This window comes from Neltuma alba, unplaced genomic scaffold, assembly GCF_004799145.2.
Source record: "Neltuma alba isolate B1F8T4 unplaced genomic scaffold, ASM479914v2 tig00010170_pilon, whole genome shotgun sequence".
Lineage (NCBI taxonomy): Eukaryota > Viridiplantae > Streptophyta > Magnoliopsida > Fabales > Fabaceae > Neltuma > Neltuma alba.
In genome coordinates, this window is record NW_021635113.1 from 534,974 (window position 1) to 553,903 (window position 18,930).

At 36.4% G+C, this 18,930-nt stretch overlaps 1 protein-coding gene across 1 annotated transcript; it reads right to left on the reverse strand.

Annotated features, from left to right (window-relative positions):
• Nucleotides 1–563: 563 nt before the first annotated feature.
• Nucleotides 564–1,127, reverse strand: LOC114754604 (uncharacterized). The gene has a single exon (XM_028943403.1). The coding sequence runs from the start codon at nucleotides 1,125–1,127 to the stop codon at nucleotides 564–566; it is 564 nt and encodes a 187-aa protein (XP_028799236.1).
• Nucleotides 1,128–18,930: the final 17,803 nt, after the last annotated feature.

Below are 18,930 nucleotides of genomic sequence, written 5' to 3' on the forward strand. Positions count from 1 at the left end.
CAGGCATATGAAATAAAAGAATGACTAGCACCCGAATCAAACATTACAATCACCGGAGAATTGTTAATCATGATCATACCTTGGATCATCTCCGGAGGCTTTCGGGCTTTTTCTCTTGTGATGGCAAACACTTGGCCTTGGGTGCGTGGTCTTACCTGCTCGGTGTTCTGTGGGCACTCCCTTGAGAAATGTCCAGGTTTACCACAGGTGTAGCAAACATTCTGTCCAGCCATGCACGGTCTGTCACCGTGATTCTTGCCACACTTAGGACACTCCTTGCCCTTCGGTGCTTTACCGCCTTTCTTGTTCTTGCGGTTATTCCAGGGTTGTTTCCTCTTCTTATTCACGTTAGATGAGGTAACACCTTGACCTCCTTGACTTCCCTTCTCTACTCTGGGAGTTGTCTTGACCATTAGATGATGGTTGAAGCTGCTTTCCATGATTCGGCAAGCTTCCACTGCTTTATTGAATTGCTCAAATTGTCTGGGAGCAATCATCTCCCTCAATGATGGCCTTAGTCCTTGAACCATCTTCTCTGTCATCCACCTCTTATCGTCTCTATATCAGAGATAGCTTGAATAATGAGAGAGACGGATGAACTTAAACAAGTATTCATCAAAAGGCTCATCATCCCTTTGCTTCAAAGTCAGAAATTCCACTTCTCTCTCATCTCGGACAGATCTCAAAAAGTACTTCTCATAAAACTGCTCCAGAAACACTTCCCAAGTCACCGTTGTGTTTCGAGTATCGAGAAGAATTTCAGTATTCTTCCACCAGCGATCGGCATCTTTCTCCAGCTTATATATCGCCATCTGGGCTTTTCGCTCTAATAAGCAGTACAGCACCTTGAAGATCTTCTCTAGGTGATTAATCCACTCTTCTGCCACTTGAACATCAAATGTCCCATCAAATGACGGCGGGTTGTGTTTATAGAATCGGGTCATCCACTGTTGAATACTGTCAGGGTCTGTTGCTGGCATTGCCGGCCTTGGCAATTGTTCTGATACTGGTGCTGCAGAGACCTCTTCCTTTGGTTGCCTTCCGTCGAGGTTAGCTAATGTCGCTACCACTGTCGTAGCTATCGCTGCATCCCTTTCTTGTTCTTGACGAGCTTGAGCTACTCTCATGTCCTCGATGGTCTTCTGCTATTGCTTGAGGCGTTCCAAAATCAATTGTAATGGATCAGGAGGGACCCTTGCATCTTGCACTGGGGGTCTCTCCGGTGAAAGGTTTCGTCGAGTTCTAACCATTGCTTAACTAACCGGATGGCACAACAAAGAACAAGAAATAAATATCATGCTTGGATTCCATTCACAAAATGGGCATACAACAAAAAACAGCTAAGCATTTACCAATAAAGTGCAATCAACACATCCATCGACCAAGCATTATCAGCCTAACCTACTCGGGTTAGCTGTACCAAAATATATCCTACGTTAGTGATAGGACAGTCCTAGCGTCTACAGAAAGTGAACAATAACAAAGCCCTCGAGGCTTCGGATCCAGTCTTCTACATCATCTCCCAGCAAGTAGTTCAGGCGGACGATCTCATGGGTCCAGAAGGGAGTGTTAGGTAGGACATCTACCATCTCACATAACCAGTCAAATGGTTCTAAGTAAGGGTTGCCTGGTCTATGTGCCTGATACAACTCCCTCACACCCTGGAGGTAGTCTAGGTGTACTCTCAGGTCTGCATCCACATCCCTCCTGATGTGATGCCCTATGAACCTCAGCCGGTTACTCAGCCGACCCACACTACGGATCTCATGACTAGGATGAACTGGGGCAAGTACAAATGGTACTGCAGGTGCTACAGGTATTGTCGGGGCTGGTGGTACAACTGGTACAGTATTGGGTCTAGGGATATTACATGGATACATAGCAAGAGTAACAGGATGCTTAAGAGATTGAACATAAAAATCTAAATCTAATGGCTCTTGGTACAAGCCAGTTACAGGGTTGACCAGATCTCCGGGTCCGAGGAGGTACAGCAATTGTTCTGCCATGATCCCTAGCAGCTCTGGGTAGTGCTCAACACAGTCATTGGAGCATACTGATGAATGGCTAGGGCTGGCATCTCCCATTACCCATTCCTTTGGGTCCTCGTCTTTGGTGAGATCAATTACTATTGGATCCCAAGTGTTAACTGTAACATCTTAAATTCTACTCCAAGGATTTAAATATTTAAAAATTGAAAAAAAAAGGGGTTCAAACTGTTATTTTTTCCGTTTTACCTAGGGTCTTTAACTTCAGTTTACCCCGAGTGTTTTCTTTTTACCTTCTTCCCGTCTTCTCCTTCTTCTCCTTCTCTCTCTCCGCGTTGCTTCGTCCGCTCGCTCGCAGCGTCGCTCTCTCTCCCTTCTCTCTTCATTATTACAGATCATTTTGGTAAGTAAAACTACTTCTAATTACAAAACTCTCTTCATGAAAGTTGTTCTACTCAATTAGATCTATCTAATGATAGTAATTTTGTGTTGCTTAGAGAAAATTTTTGGTATAGAGTTTAGAGCAAGTATTTAGTTTTGATGAGTGTTAATCACAGTATTATAGATCTGTTATAGTAGATCATTTCTACCGGTTTAGATTTGTCTATTTATTGATTTTGGTATTTAAAAATTAATTTTTAATTAAAAAATATGTTATTTATGATATATATATCATATTTATACCGATTAAAATTAAGTTAAATAATTTATTTGGGTTGTTTGATATATTCTTAAAATTTTAATCGGTTTAGTTTTATTTATTGAGTGACTAGAGGTTTTAAAATAATTATTGTAATTAAAGTTTCTTATTTATTGAAAAAAAAACATATATATGCCATTAAAATCTTGGTTTGATTATTTATATATATAAATATTTGAGACACTATTGAATTTTTGATGGTCTGGTTTTGAGGCTTAAATTTTAAATGTGATTTTTGGAATTTAGAATATACTAATTTCATATTTAGAAATTTTAGAAAATTCTTTTTATTAAAGTAAATAAGTTGAGGGATGTAAATAAATAATTTGGCTTGTTAGAAAATTACCAATTAGTTCTAAAGTACTTAATTTTGGATTATAAGAGTTGTGAGAATTTAGAATGATAATTAAATTAAATTAGGAATTTAACTAATATATATAAGCTTAATTAATTAGCTTATATTAATTTGTGGCTATATTAATGGTGTAGATTGATTATTGGATTGTTGGTTTGAGCACGGGGTTGACTTTGTAGTAATTCTTTTTATAGCCTTGGTGAAAGGTAACCACTTTCCACTTGTTATGTATGCTTGTATGATGTTTGTGAGTGATTTCAAATTATATGAGATTCTTGAAATGCCATTGAATTATTATTTGAGCAATGAAAGGCATCGTTGTTGAAATTACCTTGAGATACTTTATGTTATTGAAAAATAGTATGAAATTATGACTTTATAAATTTGTCATGTGGAACAAGAATTTATTGAGAAATGGTTTGAGGACTGGTGTTGATTATTGAAATTTCGAAATCTCGATTTTGAAAAATGTGAAAGTTATTATGTTATTGGTAAATGACTATTCTCATGAGTATAAATACGAGAGGGGACGGTGAACGTTGATCTGTGGGAGACATGTTATAGGGAGAATAAGGGGGTGAATTTTTGTACATATTATAGAGGTAATAAGGTGGGAGGACGCCAGATGTACACTGGTTGATCCTTTGGCCCTATCATGTGTTGTAGGGCGTATGACACCCCGCTAGTGGACTAGAGGGGGAACCCATGGTCCGATCTTGTGCTCTGTGGATTTTGGCCTATTCACATCATTTGATCGGTGAGCTTATTATGTTGAACTACCAGTCACATGGGACAGTACTAGCCCATGGGTTCAGTCAGAGGAAATAAGGTGTGAGGAAATAAGGTGGAATTGAGAGTGAGATATTGCATTTTGATATGTATATGTATATGTATATATATATAACCATGTGACAATTGTGAATGTTATGATTTTAGTAACTGTTCCACTTGACACCTCTCAAGCACTTACTTGTATGCCTAATGAGTAGGATTGTTGGTTACTGAGGCTTTTGTCTCACCCCGTGGTTTAACATTTTCAGATAATAGCTCTAGGGCTGGTCCATCAGGGAAGGCAGCGAAGGCTTAGCTATCAAGTATATCTTGTATAGCCTCCTTTTAGTCATGTGATGAGTATTGTATATTGCCACATATAGCTCTTTTTGCATACTCTGATTTAATCGAGACTTATGGTCTTAGTTACTTTTGCTGCTGGGTTGCTTGGGTCGGTAAGCTGTGAACCCACAATAACTTTTGAAAGTGTTGACTTTTGATTAATGAGCTCTATAGTTTATATTAAACTGATTTATCAGTTCGTATGTTTGAAAATATCAGTTTGGTTTGGGCTAATGGTTGAATGATATTTCTGAACTTTGGAAGTCCAAGACCCAAGGTAACGATCGATGTTACTCTTATTATAAGTTTATTTCTTTTAACCATGATAGCGATTTTAAAATTTTAAGGTTTCTTCTTTTCTATCATGGTTAATCGTTCGAATAAATTGAAAATTTTGATCTAAATGGGTTTTAAAGGAACGGTTGTCACATTAACCGATGGCTCAGGTTTAGTATCCCAGTCCATGGTAATCCCCATCTTGATTCCTGAAAATAGGTGTTAGTTCTCAACATCTAAGGGATACTTAAACAAAGCATTCTATCTTATGCCAGCACCTCCGCTCTGATACCAAAAATGTCACGCCTTACTATAACATTGACTTAGGTTCATTTGGAAATCATTTTAGACCACATTGGATGGTCTTGGTGAAAGAGAGCCTTTCTTATCATTCGCTTAGAGGTTCTCGCTCAAAAATTTATCCAAGCTATGCAGTAATGCAAACTCGGGTCGTTCTCTTTTGGGAGCCTTAGTTAGTTATCTAGGTTAGACTAATGCTATGCAGAGTAATGAAAAAGGGGGTTTTTGGGTTTTTAACAATTACTAAAATGCCTAAACTAAATGCAATTAATTTAAATCTAAATTACTATGTTTTTGGATTTTTCTAAGATAGTGGTAATGTAGTGAAGTTAATGATATGTAATCTCTTGAATACAGTTCTGAAGCAATCATAGTTCAAAATAATTTTGGGAGTAGAAATCACCAAGTTTTCTAAATGAAAAACCTTAAGGAACTCTTTAAGTCTAGGATCTTAATCAATGGCACCCATCTCATAAGATCCTATTAAGCTCACTTAGTGTGTGTATTAAGATTAATTAATGCACTTGGTTTAATGCAAGCCTAGATTAACTCAACAATCAAATAATACCATGCAAGAAGGAGAGTATCAAAAGAGTTGCATAGAAACATACATGTAACCACATGTATTGAAGCTCAAATTCAACACTAACTAATCCAATACACAAAATAATCATCCAGAATTGATTACAACCATAATCAAAATAGTTCAACCCAAATTTACAAATCCTAAGACCTAGAAGTTCATAAATAAAGAACTAGAACTTATGGATGAAGCTAACTCCCCTTTGAAGCTCTGTGAACTCATGCTTCTTCCACCATATTCAAGAGTTGAGAAGCTTAGCTCGTCATAACTCTTGAATCAACTCCAACTAGGTATTGTTCTTCAGCCATGGCAGCAGCAGATGGAAGAAATGGAAATGGGATTAGGGTTTCTGAGGTGGAGATGAGAGAAGAAGATGAAAGAGACGTAGGTGGAGGCTGAATAGTGATAGTCTCCTCTCATCATACCCAAAATAGGGTTTCTAACCCGAAACTTGCGTGCATGGGTGGGTTCTTAGGGTTAGGTAGGTCAAAATTTCCCGAAATGGTCGGGTCTGAGATATACTGATTCGAGAGGTTCACCGCGGCGAAACATGGCAGAGAGCCTTGCTTCAACAGATGATTTTCGCCGCGGCGAACTTAGGCAGAGGGTCCTTTCCTGCTTCTTTTGCCTTGAGTTCTTCAATTCTAGCCCCAATCTTTAGTGTCCTACACTGGAAAGCAACAAATTAAAGTATCAATTGTCCTAGAAATTAATTGAATACAATTAATAACCAATTATGACAATTTTACCCTCAAAAAGATATTAACTCAATGTAAAGACTCTTAATCTAAATTAAGCACAATTATCATTAAAAAGGGCCAGAAAATACCACAAAATCATGGATAAAGTAATGAAAAGATAATAATATCTTGAGCTCAATCACTTAGGCTCACTTTTTACCATAAAAATGCTAAATTTCGGATTTTTACTGTTCATCAAGTAAAAATCGAGTTTTTCTGGCCCAACTTCAAATATTCATAACTTATTCTAAAAAAATCCAATTGGGGTGATTCAAAATTCTACTTAAATATATTTAAGTCATTTTTCAAAGAAAAATAATCTCATTATCCAATTCCTTATGAGAAAGCGTCAATTTTTTTAGAAAAGCAACACTGTCCATTTGCCAAAAACTCTGGTTCCCAGATTCTGACCATCAATTTTGAAAAATCATTATAAATTGTATAATGGGCCATTTTTAACGTATTAACTATCAAATTGAAGCTCAAAACATTATCTTGCATCATGTCAAATTTCATGATTAAACGCATTCGAGAGCATAATCAAAAAGTCACGTGAACCAATCAGTGTCAGTGTGCTTCCAGCACTGTTAGTTTAATATTTACATAAACAAAATGAGCTCACGAATTTTTGTGGCTAAACCCCACAAATTAGCCTTCAATCTGCAGCTTTCCCTTGGAGGATTCAGGCCCTAAAATGTTACATTATTTTTGGGGGATGAGATTTTTGAAAATCCCAGTAGCAAATTAACCAACTATAGCACCAAGCAAGCATCATTATTATGCATGATCATATTAGCTACTATTGGTGAACTAACATACTTATCATTTGGCAAACTCAAACATGCAAAGGCCAAAGCAAGATACTACATAGAGCAGTGCAGTATAGTGCAAACTCGGGTTGTTTCACTTTTGGGAGCCTTTATTAATTACCTAAGCTAGACTAAATGCCATGCAATGCAATGAAATGGGGTTTTGGGTTTTTAAGACTTAAATGAATAGCGCCTAAACTAAATGCAATGAAAACAAACCTAAGATACTATATTTTTGGTGTTTTAAGATAATAATGATGGAATGGAAATGAATGGTAGGAAACCTCTTGAAAATGGTTTTGATGGCAATCATAGTTCACTTAAAATATTGGGAGTTTCACAAATCCATTAGGTTTTCTTAATGAGAACCTCATTAACTCAATGAGTCCAAAGCTTACATTAATGAACTCATTAATGAAAACTTTGTTTAGCTCCCCTAATGTGTAATTTTGGAATGATCATGCAATTGGCTCAATGAAACACACAATCAACTCAATACCCAAACACAACTATGCAAGATAAGAGAGAATCATGAGAGTTACAATAAGCATATATGCAACTACATATATTTAAGCATAAAGTTCAACATCAATCAATCCAAATTACAAATGTAATCATTAACCAATAATTACAGTATCAGTCCCAAGTTCCTAACTAAGAAATTACAACTCCTAGACCTAGAAAGCCATAAATCATAGCTAAAAATTGCAAACTGAAACTAAACTCCCCTTTGAAGCTTAGGAACTCAAGCCACACCACCATTCTTCAAGAGTTGATAAACCCTAGCTCTCCATAGCTTCAAGAAAAGCTCCAACTGAAGTGAATCTGTCGGCCATGGTAGCTGGGAGTGGAAGGAATTAAGATGGAGTGAATGAAAGATGAAGGAAATGGATGGGGAAGAAGATGGAGGTGGAGAGGCAAGAGGATGGGAGAATAGAGGTGTTGTAGGAGATGGAATGGAGTGTTAGCTCGAAAATAGGGTTTCTAAGGGCTTTTAGGGTCAATTTGGGTCGGATCATATGAGTAGAGGGTCCATTTTTGCGTTCTGGATCCGAATCTGACGTTACTGATACGAAGAGGTTCGCCGCGGCGAACTCAAAAGTTGGCCGTGGCGAACTATTCCAGAGAGGTATTCTAGTGAGATTTTGAAAGTTGGCCCCGGCGAACTCAAAAGTTGGCCCCGGCGAACTATTCCAGAATAGCCACTGATGCACATTTTCAAACTTTTTGCCACAGCACAGCATTTTCTTGGAAACTCTCATGTTGTGTAATGCTTTGGTCTTCAATCTTGGCTCTAATTCTCAAGTGTCCTACAATAAAAAGCAACAATTTGAAGTATCAATTGTCCTAGAAATCAATTGAATACAATTAATAACCAATTATGACAATTTTACCCTAAAAAAGACACTAACTCAAAGTAAGGACTCTTAATCTAAATTAAGCACAATTATCATTAAAAGGAGCCAAAACCTATGATAAAAACCCTTAAAATAATATGAAATAACATAGAATAAATGGGTTCAATCAAGCAGCCACATAACAATCAAGAAAGCTCAACCACAATAATAGCAATTAACCATACAATAATCAATAATGCTAGTTAGTGGTAGTAGCTAGGTTTAACTTACTACCTTACTCCAAAAGTCTTAGCTTTTCTTCCTTCTCCTCTTTCCCTTGACAAATATCAAACCCTAACCATGCAATCCATCAAAAGAGGCAGCCATAATTATTATTCAACCATGAAAAAGCAAGAACATACATCAAAATGATTCTTGAACCATAAAGTTCCCTCCTTTGTTCACTACTTTTAGATTTGGTTCTTTTAACCCTAAAAATCACTCCTTGACTCATCCCTACATGGTTTTTCATGTAGATTTCAAATATATGCTTAGATCTAGGAAAATAAAATGACCTCCTTCAGTTTCTCCTTTGATCGAACGACAAGGAATCATGAACCAAAAATCACAACTTTGCTTTAAAGCTTCCAACACTTGTTCCTTTTAGTTTACCCTACACCATTCCTCATTTTAAGCATCATGGAAGCCTTAAAACAATGAAAAAATCATCCTAGGGTTCAGTTCCTCACTTGGCCGAAATGGAAGCTCAAGAAAACAACCATGAGAAATGCTTTAAAACAACTTAAACTCACTTGCAAACACTAGGATCTAGCTTGTGTTGTTGTGTCTTAACAAGTGTGATGATCAAAACTTCTTTCCCCTTTTTATTAATCAGTTTAGTCAACATCAAGAGAGGGAGGAGACAGATTTTTAACCACAAAAGAGAAAGAAACCAAAGCAAGAACACTTCTAGGACCAAGATCTAACCTTGAAACCTTGCTTGGATGATCAAAGGTGCTCCCTTTCTTCTTGTTTTCTCTCAAACTCTCTCTTTTCTCTCCCTTTTTCTCCTTGGCCGAATTGAACATCTAAAAATGGGGAGAGAAGAGCTTGATTAATGCTTCAAAATATCCCAACCACCTTCTTTAATGATAGTCCAAGTGTCATTACTCTACTAAATCTTGATTCCTCTCTCATAATTAACAAAATTCCAAATGAAATTAATTACTAAAGTCAAAATCCTCTCCATTTATGGAATGACACTTGGCTAATTCAAATCTTCTCCTTTAAGAGCTTGACACATGGCTCAATAGGATCCCTTGGATTTGCAAGACACCAATCTTGCTTTATCAGTATACTTGAGGCTCTGAGTTTAACTTCTTTTCTATAATTACAGTAGCTTAGCCTCTGTAATTATTTTTGGTCAGATCCTTAATTTATTTTTCTCATTATTATCTTTCCAAATTGCCTTCTTTGTCTCAAAATTAAGTTCCTAATAATTAAATATAAAGGAAAATTAATTTCCTTCCCTTAGGGATTTTTTCCACTTTTCACATTTATTTGGAAAAATCTTGGACACTTGAGGGTCTTCATTTAATTCCATAATTCCTTATAATTCCTTGGGATCTCATAGTAATTTTCTTGGAATTTATTCCCCTTAAAAATATTTATTTGGAATTTTTCAAATAAAATCCCTTAATTAGCCCAAATCACCCTTTAATTCTCTCATAATTTCTCTAGGGGTAATTTGGTCATAAAACCAACTTTATAATTTCATATAACCCTCAAAGGATATTATCCCTATTTTTTCTTAATTTTCCAAGGCTCAGAAATATTTTTCCTTATTTACATTTGACCAATTTCCTTAATTAGTCAATTTCCTATAATTGGGTTGGAAAATTACTGTAATTATTTTCCACTAAAATCCTTTGACTTTTCCTTATCATTTTTAATCTTCAATAATTTGAGAATATTTCTTATCTCTAATTACCATAATGCTGGATGTGACACAAGAGATACTCAAGCAGTACATGGGTTGGGAGCTTCAATAGTTTACAACAGAAGAATGGACACCTTGGAATCAAAGGTTGATTCCTTGGAAAGCAAAATAACTTCTCAATTGTCCCTTATCACTACGGAGTTGAAGAATATGAATGTGCATAGACCAGCAGCCCCTATGGATATTACTACCCCTAGTTGTGAGATTTGTGGCTCGGTTATGCATATTTCTAATGCCTATCCTGGCTGTTATGAAGAGGTATCTGCGGTTTTCCAGGGTCGTCCAAATCAGAAGTGGGACCCTTACTCCAACACTTATAATGAGGGGTAGAAAGCGAACCCTCAACTTGGCTGGAGAAATGAAGAGAGTAGACCTCCAAACAGATTTCAAAAGAGTGGAGGAGCTGGTTCATCCTCAACCCAATTCCAAAACCAACCTCAGGCCTTGACTATTCCACCTAAAGAAGACACCAATCAACTCTTGCATAACATGATGGCCTTAATGAAGGAAGAAAGGACTTCTAATGCAAATCAGTTCAGCTCGTTGGCTTTATTGATTCAACAAGACTCCTCTAAAAATGATGCTAGATTCAGTGCTTTAGAGAAAAGAATGGAGCATTAGGAGACAAAGGCTGAGAACATTAACTCCTATGTAACTCAGCTCTCTAATAATATGAGTGAGCAACAAGCTAGGAGTAATGGCACCATTCCCTCCAACACTGTTATAAACCCTAACGGATTAAATGCTATCACTCTTCGAAGTGGAAGGCAAGTGAAGTTTAATGAAGAGGAGGATAAAACTGTTGATGAGGAGATTATTTGTGATGATCTGCCACCACCTTCCTAAGAGGTCAAGAAGTCAGAAAGCTCCAAAGAGATGAAATTGCGACGGAAGGAGTCCACTACTAAGCATGATGGCAAGGAGAATGCAAAGGAATCTGAACCAAGCAAACAGGGAGCCTTAAGCAAGGAAGGTAAGGAGGTAAACATCAATGAAGTACCTTTTCCTCATTCTTACTTGAAAATGTAAAAATGGGCAATGAAAGGCAAGATCATGAATTACTTGAAACTTTTAGGAAAGTAGAAGTCAATATTCCCTTGCTTGAGCTGATTAAAAAGATTCCTAAATATGCAAGAGTTCTTAAAGAGTTGTGTACACAAAAGAGGAGGTTTAAGCCTAATGAAAGAGTTCAATTGTCCTCTAATGTGTCTGCCTTGTTTAAACCCCAAATCCTGGTAAAATGTCAAGACCCTGGATCTTTCACTATCGCTTGCACTATAGGAAAAGTCACTATAGGGGGAGCCTTGCTTGATCTAGTAGCAGCCATTAATGTCATGCCTAAGTCTGTTTACACTTCACTAGGAGTCAAGACTCTTAAGTCTACTACTGTTGTACTCTAACTAGCTAATAGGACTATTAGGTATCTTGAGGGCATTATTGAGGATATTTTGGTTCAAGTTAAGGATTTGATTTTTCCTGCTGATTTCTATGTGCTTGACATGTCTTCTGAGCTTGTAAATGACACCACACTAATCCTAGGTCGACCTTTCTTAAGGACTGCCAATACCATGATTAGCATGAAAGAGGTGACCATTACAATGGAAGTGGGTGATAATAAAGTTTCTTTTAACATGTATGAAGCAATGAAACATCCTTATAAGGACTATTCACTACTGGATGTTAACATGATAGACATTGCTATTGAGGATGCTTGCTTTGAAATTGAATTGCAACATGACTCTTTTTATTCTGACCTTTACTCTACTGACTCTAATGATGAAGATGAATCTGTTTCTTCTTTTTCATCTCTTTATTCATCTCTTTCTACTTGTTCATGTGGTAGTGATGTGACATGTCTTGACTGTATTGTGGTTAATTGCATGCTTTCCATACCGCATACATTTTCTGTGTCATCTACCGATGCAAATTCAATTTGTGATTCCTTTATTATCAGTGATGATTCCCTTGGGGAAAGGTTTTCTGTTCATGTTTCAGATTGCCCTAACATCACAGAAGTTGATGCTGAAATGGGAAATGATGATATAGAAAAGAATCCCTTTAAGGCAGTTGCTGCTGTAGATCAACTTGAAGTTGGTTCAACACTTAGCGTGGAAGGAAACTGCAAAGCCGATCAAATTCAACTAGAGCTATCATTGGTTGAAGAAAAGGGGAGTAATTGTTCTCTCTTGAACTTCATAAATTGATCCCTTCTGTTGTGCAACCACCTATGATTGATTTAAAACCCCTGCCCCCTACTCTGAAATATGCTTTCCTTGAGTCTAATGAACAATTACTTGTTATTATTGCTAACTCACTGTCTGAGAGTGAGGAAGAGAGACTCTTATCTATTTTAGGGGAGCATAGGAGGCCAATAGGGTGGACTCTAGCTGACATTCCTGGAATTAGTCCAGCTATTTGCATGTCACATCCAGTAATATGACATTTAGGAATAGGGATATTCCTAAATAATTAAGGGTAAAAAATGACAAGGAGAAATAGAAGAATTTTGGTGGAAAATAATTATTATAGTTTTCCAAGCCAATTATGAAAAGTTTGACTAATTAAGGAAAATTGGTCAAGAGTAATTATGGAAAAATATTTTCAAGCCTTGAAAAATTAAGAAAAAATAAGAACAATATTCGTTGAGAATTATATGGGATTCTAAAATTTGTTTTATGACCAAATTGCCCTTAGAGAAATTACAAGGGAATTTAAGGGTGATTTAAGCTAGTTTAAGGTCCTTTATTTGGAAAATTCCAAATAAATATTTTTAAGGAGAATAAAATCCCAAGAAAATTCCTATGATATCCCAAGGAATTATAAGAGATTATGAAATTAAAAGGATGCCCTCAAGTATCCAAGATTTTTTCCAATTCCTTTGAAAAGAGGAAAAATCACTAAAGAGAAGGAAAATAGTTTCCCTTTTTATTTAATTATTGGAAAATTAAAATTGAGACAAAGAGGACAATTTGGGAAGATAAAAATGAGGAGAATAATTTATGGATATGACCAAAAATAATTATAGAGGCCAGAGCACTGTAATTATAGAAAAGATGTTAAACCTGGAGTAAAAGTGCACCGATAAAGTGTTAATCAGAGTCTTGCACTTTACTTGGCCCAAAAGTTGCCACTTGTCAAACCTTCAATGGATGATAATTAAAGCTTCCCAAGTATCAATTTACCAATGGAGAGGATCTTGACTTTGGAATTTAATTACATTATGATTTAAGTTAATTAAGAGAGAGGATTAAGACTAAGTAGGCTTATGACACTTGGCATGACATTAATGATAGTTGGTGGGATATTTTTGGTTCATTAATGAGCTCTTCCTTCCCCTAAATCTGATTATGGTTTGGCCAAGGTGAGAGCAAGAGAGAGAAGAGAGAGTTTCAAGTGGAAATCAAGGGAAAGCCATCAACTTTGACCAACCAACCAAGCTTCAAGGTTAGTTTTTGTTCTTAAGTTGTTCTCCACCTTGTTTACTTGAGTTGTATGGTTGAAAATCATAGTTTCCCTTCTCTTTTGATGCTGGCTAAAACATATATATTGTAGAGGGGGAAGTTTTATGGTTCAGTCTTGCTAGAACACTTCAAAGCATGTTAGATCCTAGTGATCACAAGTGGTTATAAGTTGATTTTGAAGTGTTTTCTTTGCCATGTTGCTTGAGTTCCATTTCGGCCAAAGCTAGATATGGACCCTAGGATGTGTTTTTCAAAGTTTTGAGGCTTCCATTGTGTTCAAAATGAAAAATAGTGTAGGGTAAACCTAAAGAACAAGTGTTGGAAGCCATAGAATCAAAGTTACAACTTTTGGATAAGGAACCCTAATGGTTCGACCAAGCTGAAACTGAAAGAGGAAGTTTTATTTTCTTAAATCTAAGTAGATATTTGGAATCTACATGAAAAACCATGTAGGAAAAGGTCAAGAGGGAATTTTTTGGGTTTATGGAAACCAACTCTAGAAATTCAAGAACAAAGATAGAAGCTTGAAGGGGTTTAGGAATTACTTGAATTATGTTACTGATCTTTATAAGGAACGGTTGATGATTCTTGCTGCCATTTTTGTGGATTGCCATGTTAGGGTTTGGCATTTGAGGAAGTAAGAAAGAAGGACAAGAAAATCAAAGAGCATTGGATTAAGGTAGTAAGATTTAATTGACCTTAATGTTGAATGTTGCATTGATTGCTATGCAATTTCATGTGCTATTATGTGGTTGAACTAAATGATGAGGATGATGATGATTCTGTAGCTATACTCCTTGCTTTATGTGCCTTGGCTATTGCGTGTTAGAGTCCTACATGTATGAGGTAAAATAGTTCCCTATTAATAGCAAAAGGTTGAAATGCTTGTAATTGATGCATGTTAATGTTTTGGTTGATTGGTCTTGCTACTGGGATTTCTCAAAATCTCATCCCCCAAATATAATATAACATTTTAGGGCCTAAAACTCTCAAGAGAAAGCTGCAGATTGGAGGTCAAATTATGGTGTCATACCATAAAAATTCGTGGACATTTGGTTATGTATAAATATCAATGTTTGGTGCTGTAATCCCTAAGCAGGATGTTAGTTTAGAGCCACATTTTATTAAGTTACTGAATGAACCTCTGCACAAAATTTAGTATGCTTAGATTTGACTACCTGAGCTTTAAATTGATAGGCATCACGTTAAAAATGGCCAAGTATACGATTTTTAATGATTTTTCAAAGTTAAGGTTCAGAATCTGGAAAAAGGATTTTTGCCAAATAAACAGAGGTGAATTTCACAAAAACCTAACGCTTTTTCAAATGGAATTGGTTCATAAGCTTATTTTTCCTTGAAAGAGCATTCAAATATATTTTTATATAATTTTGAATCACTCCATTTTGATTTTTCTAGATTAAATTATGAATTTTTGAAGTTGGGCCAGAAAACTGGATTTTTACCCAATGAACAGTAAAAATCCAAAAATCAGCGTTTTTCATGAATTTTGAGCCCAAGACCATCCAATGTGGTCTAAAATGGTTTTAATTAAATCCTAAGTGAATCCAATAGTAAGGTGTGACATTGCACACACAGGATTCTCCTTAGTGAGGGATCAAAACCAGTAAGGCAACCCCAAAGGCAACTGAACCCTCTTATACTTGATGTAGTTAAAAAAGAGATTACTAAGCTCTTGAGTGCAGGGATTATCTATCCTATTTTTGATAGTGAATGGGTTAGTCCGGTACACGTAGTACCCAAAAAGAGTGGGGTGACAGTGATTAAGAATGAACAGGATGAGCTTATCCCTACAAGGGTGCAAAATTCATGGCGTGTGTGCATAGATTATAGAAAACTTAATGATGCCACACGAAAAGATCATTTCCCTATTCCTTTCATAGATCAAATGTTAGAGAGGCTTGCTGGAAAGTCACATTATTGTTTTCTAGATGGGTTTTCAGGTTATTTTCAGGTTCCTATAGCCCCCGAGGATTAGGACAAAACCACGTTTACATGCCCTTTCGATACCTATGCTTATCGTAGGATGCCATTTGGGTTATGTAATGCTCCAGGCATCTTTCAAAGGTGTATGATGATGATTTTCAGTGACCTCCTTGAGAAAAACATGGAAGTCTTCATAGATGACTTCACAGTCTATGGGGAGAGCTTTGATCAGTGCCTGAATAGCCTAAAACAAGCTCTTGAGAGGTACATAGATAAGAAGTTAGTCTTAAATTTTGAGAAATGTCATTTTATGGTGGATAGTGGGATATTTTTAGGGCACCTAATCTCTCAAAAAGGATCGAGGTTGATAAGGCTAGGATTGAAGTTATATCCTCACTTCCTTATCCCACATGTCTTAAAGATTTGAGATCCTTCTTAGGGCATACGGGGTTTTACCGGCGATTTATTAAAGAGTTTAGTAAAGTTGCCCTACCACTTTCTACTTTGTTGAAAAAAGATATGGAGTTTAACTTTGATGACAATTGTAGACATGCTTTTGATACTCTTAAATTTATACTTGTTTCACCTCCAATCTTAACTGCACCTAACTGGGATTTAAACTTTAAGCTATCATGTGATGCTTCAAATTTTGCAGTAGGTGCCATGCTTGGTCAGAGAGAGGAGAAGCAATCAAGAGTTATAGCCTATGTGTATAAAACACTTGATCTAGCTCAAGTCAACTACACCACTACCGAGAAGGAGATGTTTGCTATTGTGTTTGCCTTAAATAAAATTAGGCAATATCTAATCAATTCTTGAGTGGTTGTTTTTATAGATCATGCGGCTATCCACTATCTATTCAAGAAGCCACAATCCAAGCCAAGATTGATAAGGTGGGCTTTGCTTCTACGAGAGTTCGATATTAAGATAAAAGATCGAGCTGGGGCAGTGAATCAAGTAGCCAATCATCTAAGTAGGCTACCAGAGGACACAAGGGGAGTAGACTCTTCTGAACTTACTTGTGATTCTTTTCCTGATTCCGCTTTATATGTCGTGGTTGTTAAAGAACCTTGGTATACTGATATTGTCAATTATCTCATGTCTGGACTCACCCCTCCTTTTATGTCTAGATTTTAGGCATAGAAGCTTTGAAGCGAGTCTTGATACTACATATGGGATGCACCACATCTGTAGAGAATGTGTAGTGATCAGGTTATTAGGAAGTGTGTGCCAAATGAAGATTTCAAGCCCATCATTTTAGCTTGCCATTCCATGGTTTGTGGGGGTCATTTTAGTGCAAGGAGAACATCTAGGAAAATCTTAGATTCTAGATTTTATTAGCCAACCCTTTTTAAAGACTCTTCTACATTTTGTCGATCCTGTGACAAATATCAACATTTTGGCGGGTTAGGAAAAAGGCATGAGATGCCTCAACAGCCTTTATTGTTTTGCAAAATTTTTTATGTTTGGGGCATTGATTTTATGGGACCCTTTCCTTCATCCTTAGGTTTTGTATATATTTTGTTAGCTGTAGATTATGTTTCTAAATGGATTGAAGCGATACCTTCTAGAAAAGATGATGCCCAAGCTGTTTCAAAATTTCTTAAATCAAACATTTTCTATAGGTATGGGATCCCTAAGGCTGTAGTGAGTAATAGGGGTACACATTTTTGTAATAGGATTGTAGATAATCTGTTTTCAAAATTTGGTGTTACTCATAAATTCTCCACTACCTACCACCCCCAAACCAATGGTCAAGCTAAAATTTCTAATAGAGAGGTGAAGCACATACTGGAAAAGATGGTAAGGCCTTCCAAGAAAGACTAGAGTTTACGTTTGGAAGAAGCATTATGGGCTTACCGGTGTTAGTGGTAGTCTCACCCAAGAGGGGGTGAATTGGGTGAGTTATAAAAATTTATGAAATTAGAATAAAGAACTATCAGAAACAGAGAGTGTGAGTGTAGAATGATTTCACCGTAGAAAGAGAGACACAAGATTTATACTAGTTCGGTCTCAACCACTTGACCTACATCCAGTCCTCAGAACACCTCTGAGTATTTCACTATGTTCCAAGATTGATCGGGCTCTTGGCGCCTCAGTATAGTAATTGAAGCTCTCAATCACTCCCCCTTACTTCCCGTAAGGTTACAGCCCCACTCAAGAGTCTACACCTTTGAGTATCACACAAACGTGATTAATGAGTAGTAAATGAATGCTCTTACAGAGTGATTAAATGATAATCACTGATGCTCGTAGTTATGAAAGAACAGAGTATTGAATGCAACAGTAAAAATCAATAGAGGGTAGCTCGCATATTCAATTCTGTTCATTAATGCTTCTTCGCACCTTTTATAGTTGAAGTCATTTAGTAACCGTTAGATGGAAGAGCTTCTAGCCGTTGTAAGTCCGGTTGCGTGTTTTTCCAGTTGCAACAGTTCCGCCATTAATGTTTCTGACAAGGTAGGTTACAGACTACTTGGACGACCGTTGGAAGGCTGTTGGGATTTTCTTCGTAATCTGTAAAAATACAATAATTCAATAAGTTTATTCTTTGTAGAATAAGATCAAGAGTAGATTCGACCAACAGATAATTGAATATTCATAGCTTATGATTAGAATCAATGTCAGATGCACTAGGTAGTAACTGAACGTGCTTGATCGAAGTGTTGTTCGATTATTACTTGATCGATCAGGTTATCGATTATTCTGAGTGAAGACTTTGAACAAGAGAACTAAGATTATTGATCAAGTTACGGATCATTACTTTATCGATCAGGTGATCGATAAAGGGAAAGAGTAATATCATACTATGATGTATAGACAATGAAGATCAAGGTTGCTTTTGATTTTGGCATTCTTTAAATAGTGAAACAAGACACTTATAAAGGTTGAGAAAAGCTCGAATGAAATATATGATAAATTTTGAGAAACATCGAGACTTAAGATTTTAAACTAAAATCGCCTCATGATCAAACAAGTGATCGAACACTTGTTGATCGATCAGGTTATCGATAAATAGAGTGTTATAGAAATGACTTTTGAAACACTGATTATCGAACACCTTATCAATAAATAGATGATGGATAACCTTATCGATAAAGAGTAGACAAAAGTATATTCTGTGAAAACACAGACTATGTAAGTTGATCGAATAGATGATCGATAAAAGCTTGATCGATAATGTTATCGATAAAGAGGTCTTTTCTTATAAAACAAAAGAGCTGATTTATCGATCAAGTTATGTGAAAAACAATGTAAGCATTAAGGATGGTTATCGATAATATTATCAATAATCTGATTATCGATCTAGTGATCAAAGAGCCACGAT

Excerpts from the sequence above, each read along its gene's own strand:
- LOC114754604 (XM_028943403.1), bottom strand. The coding sequence starts at position 1,127 with ATGAGAGTAGCTCAAGCTCGTCAAGAACAAGAAAGGGATGCAGCGATA.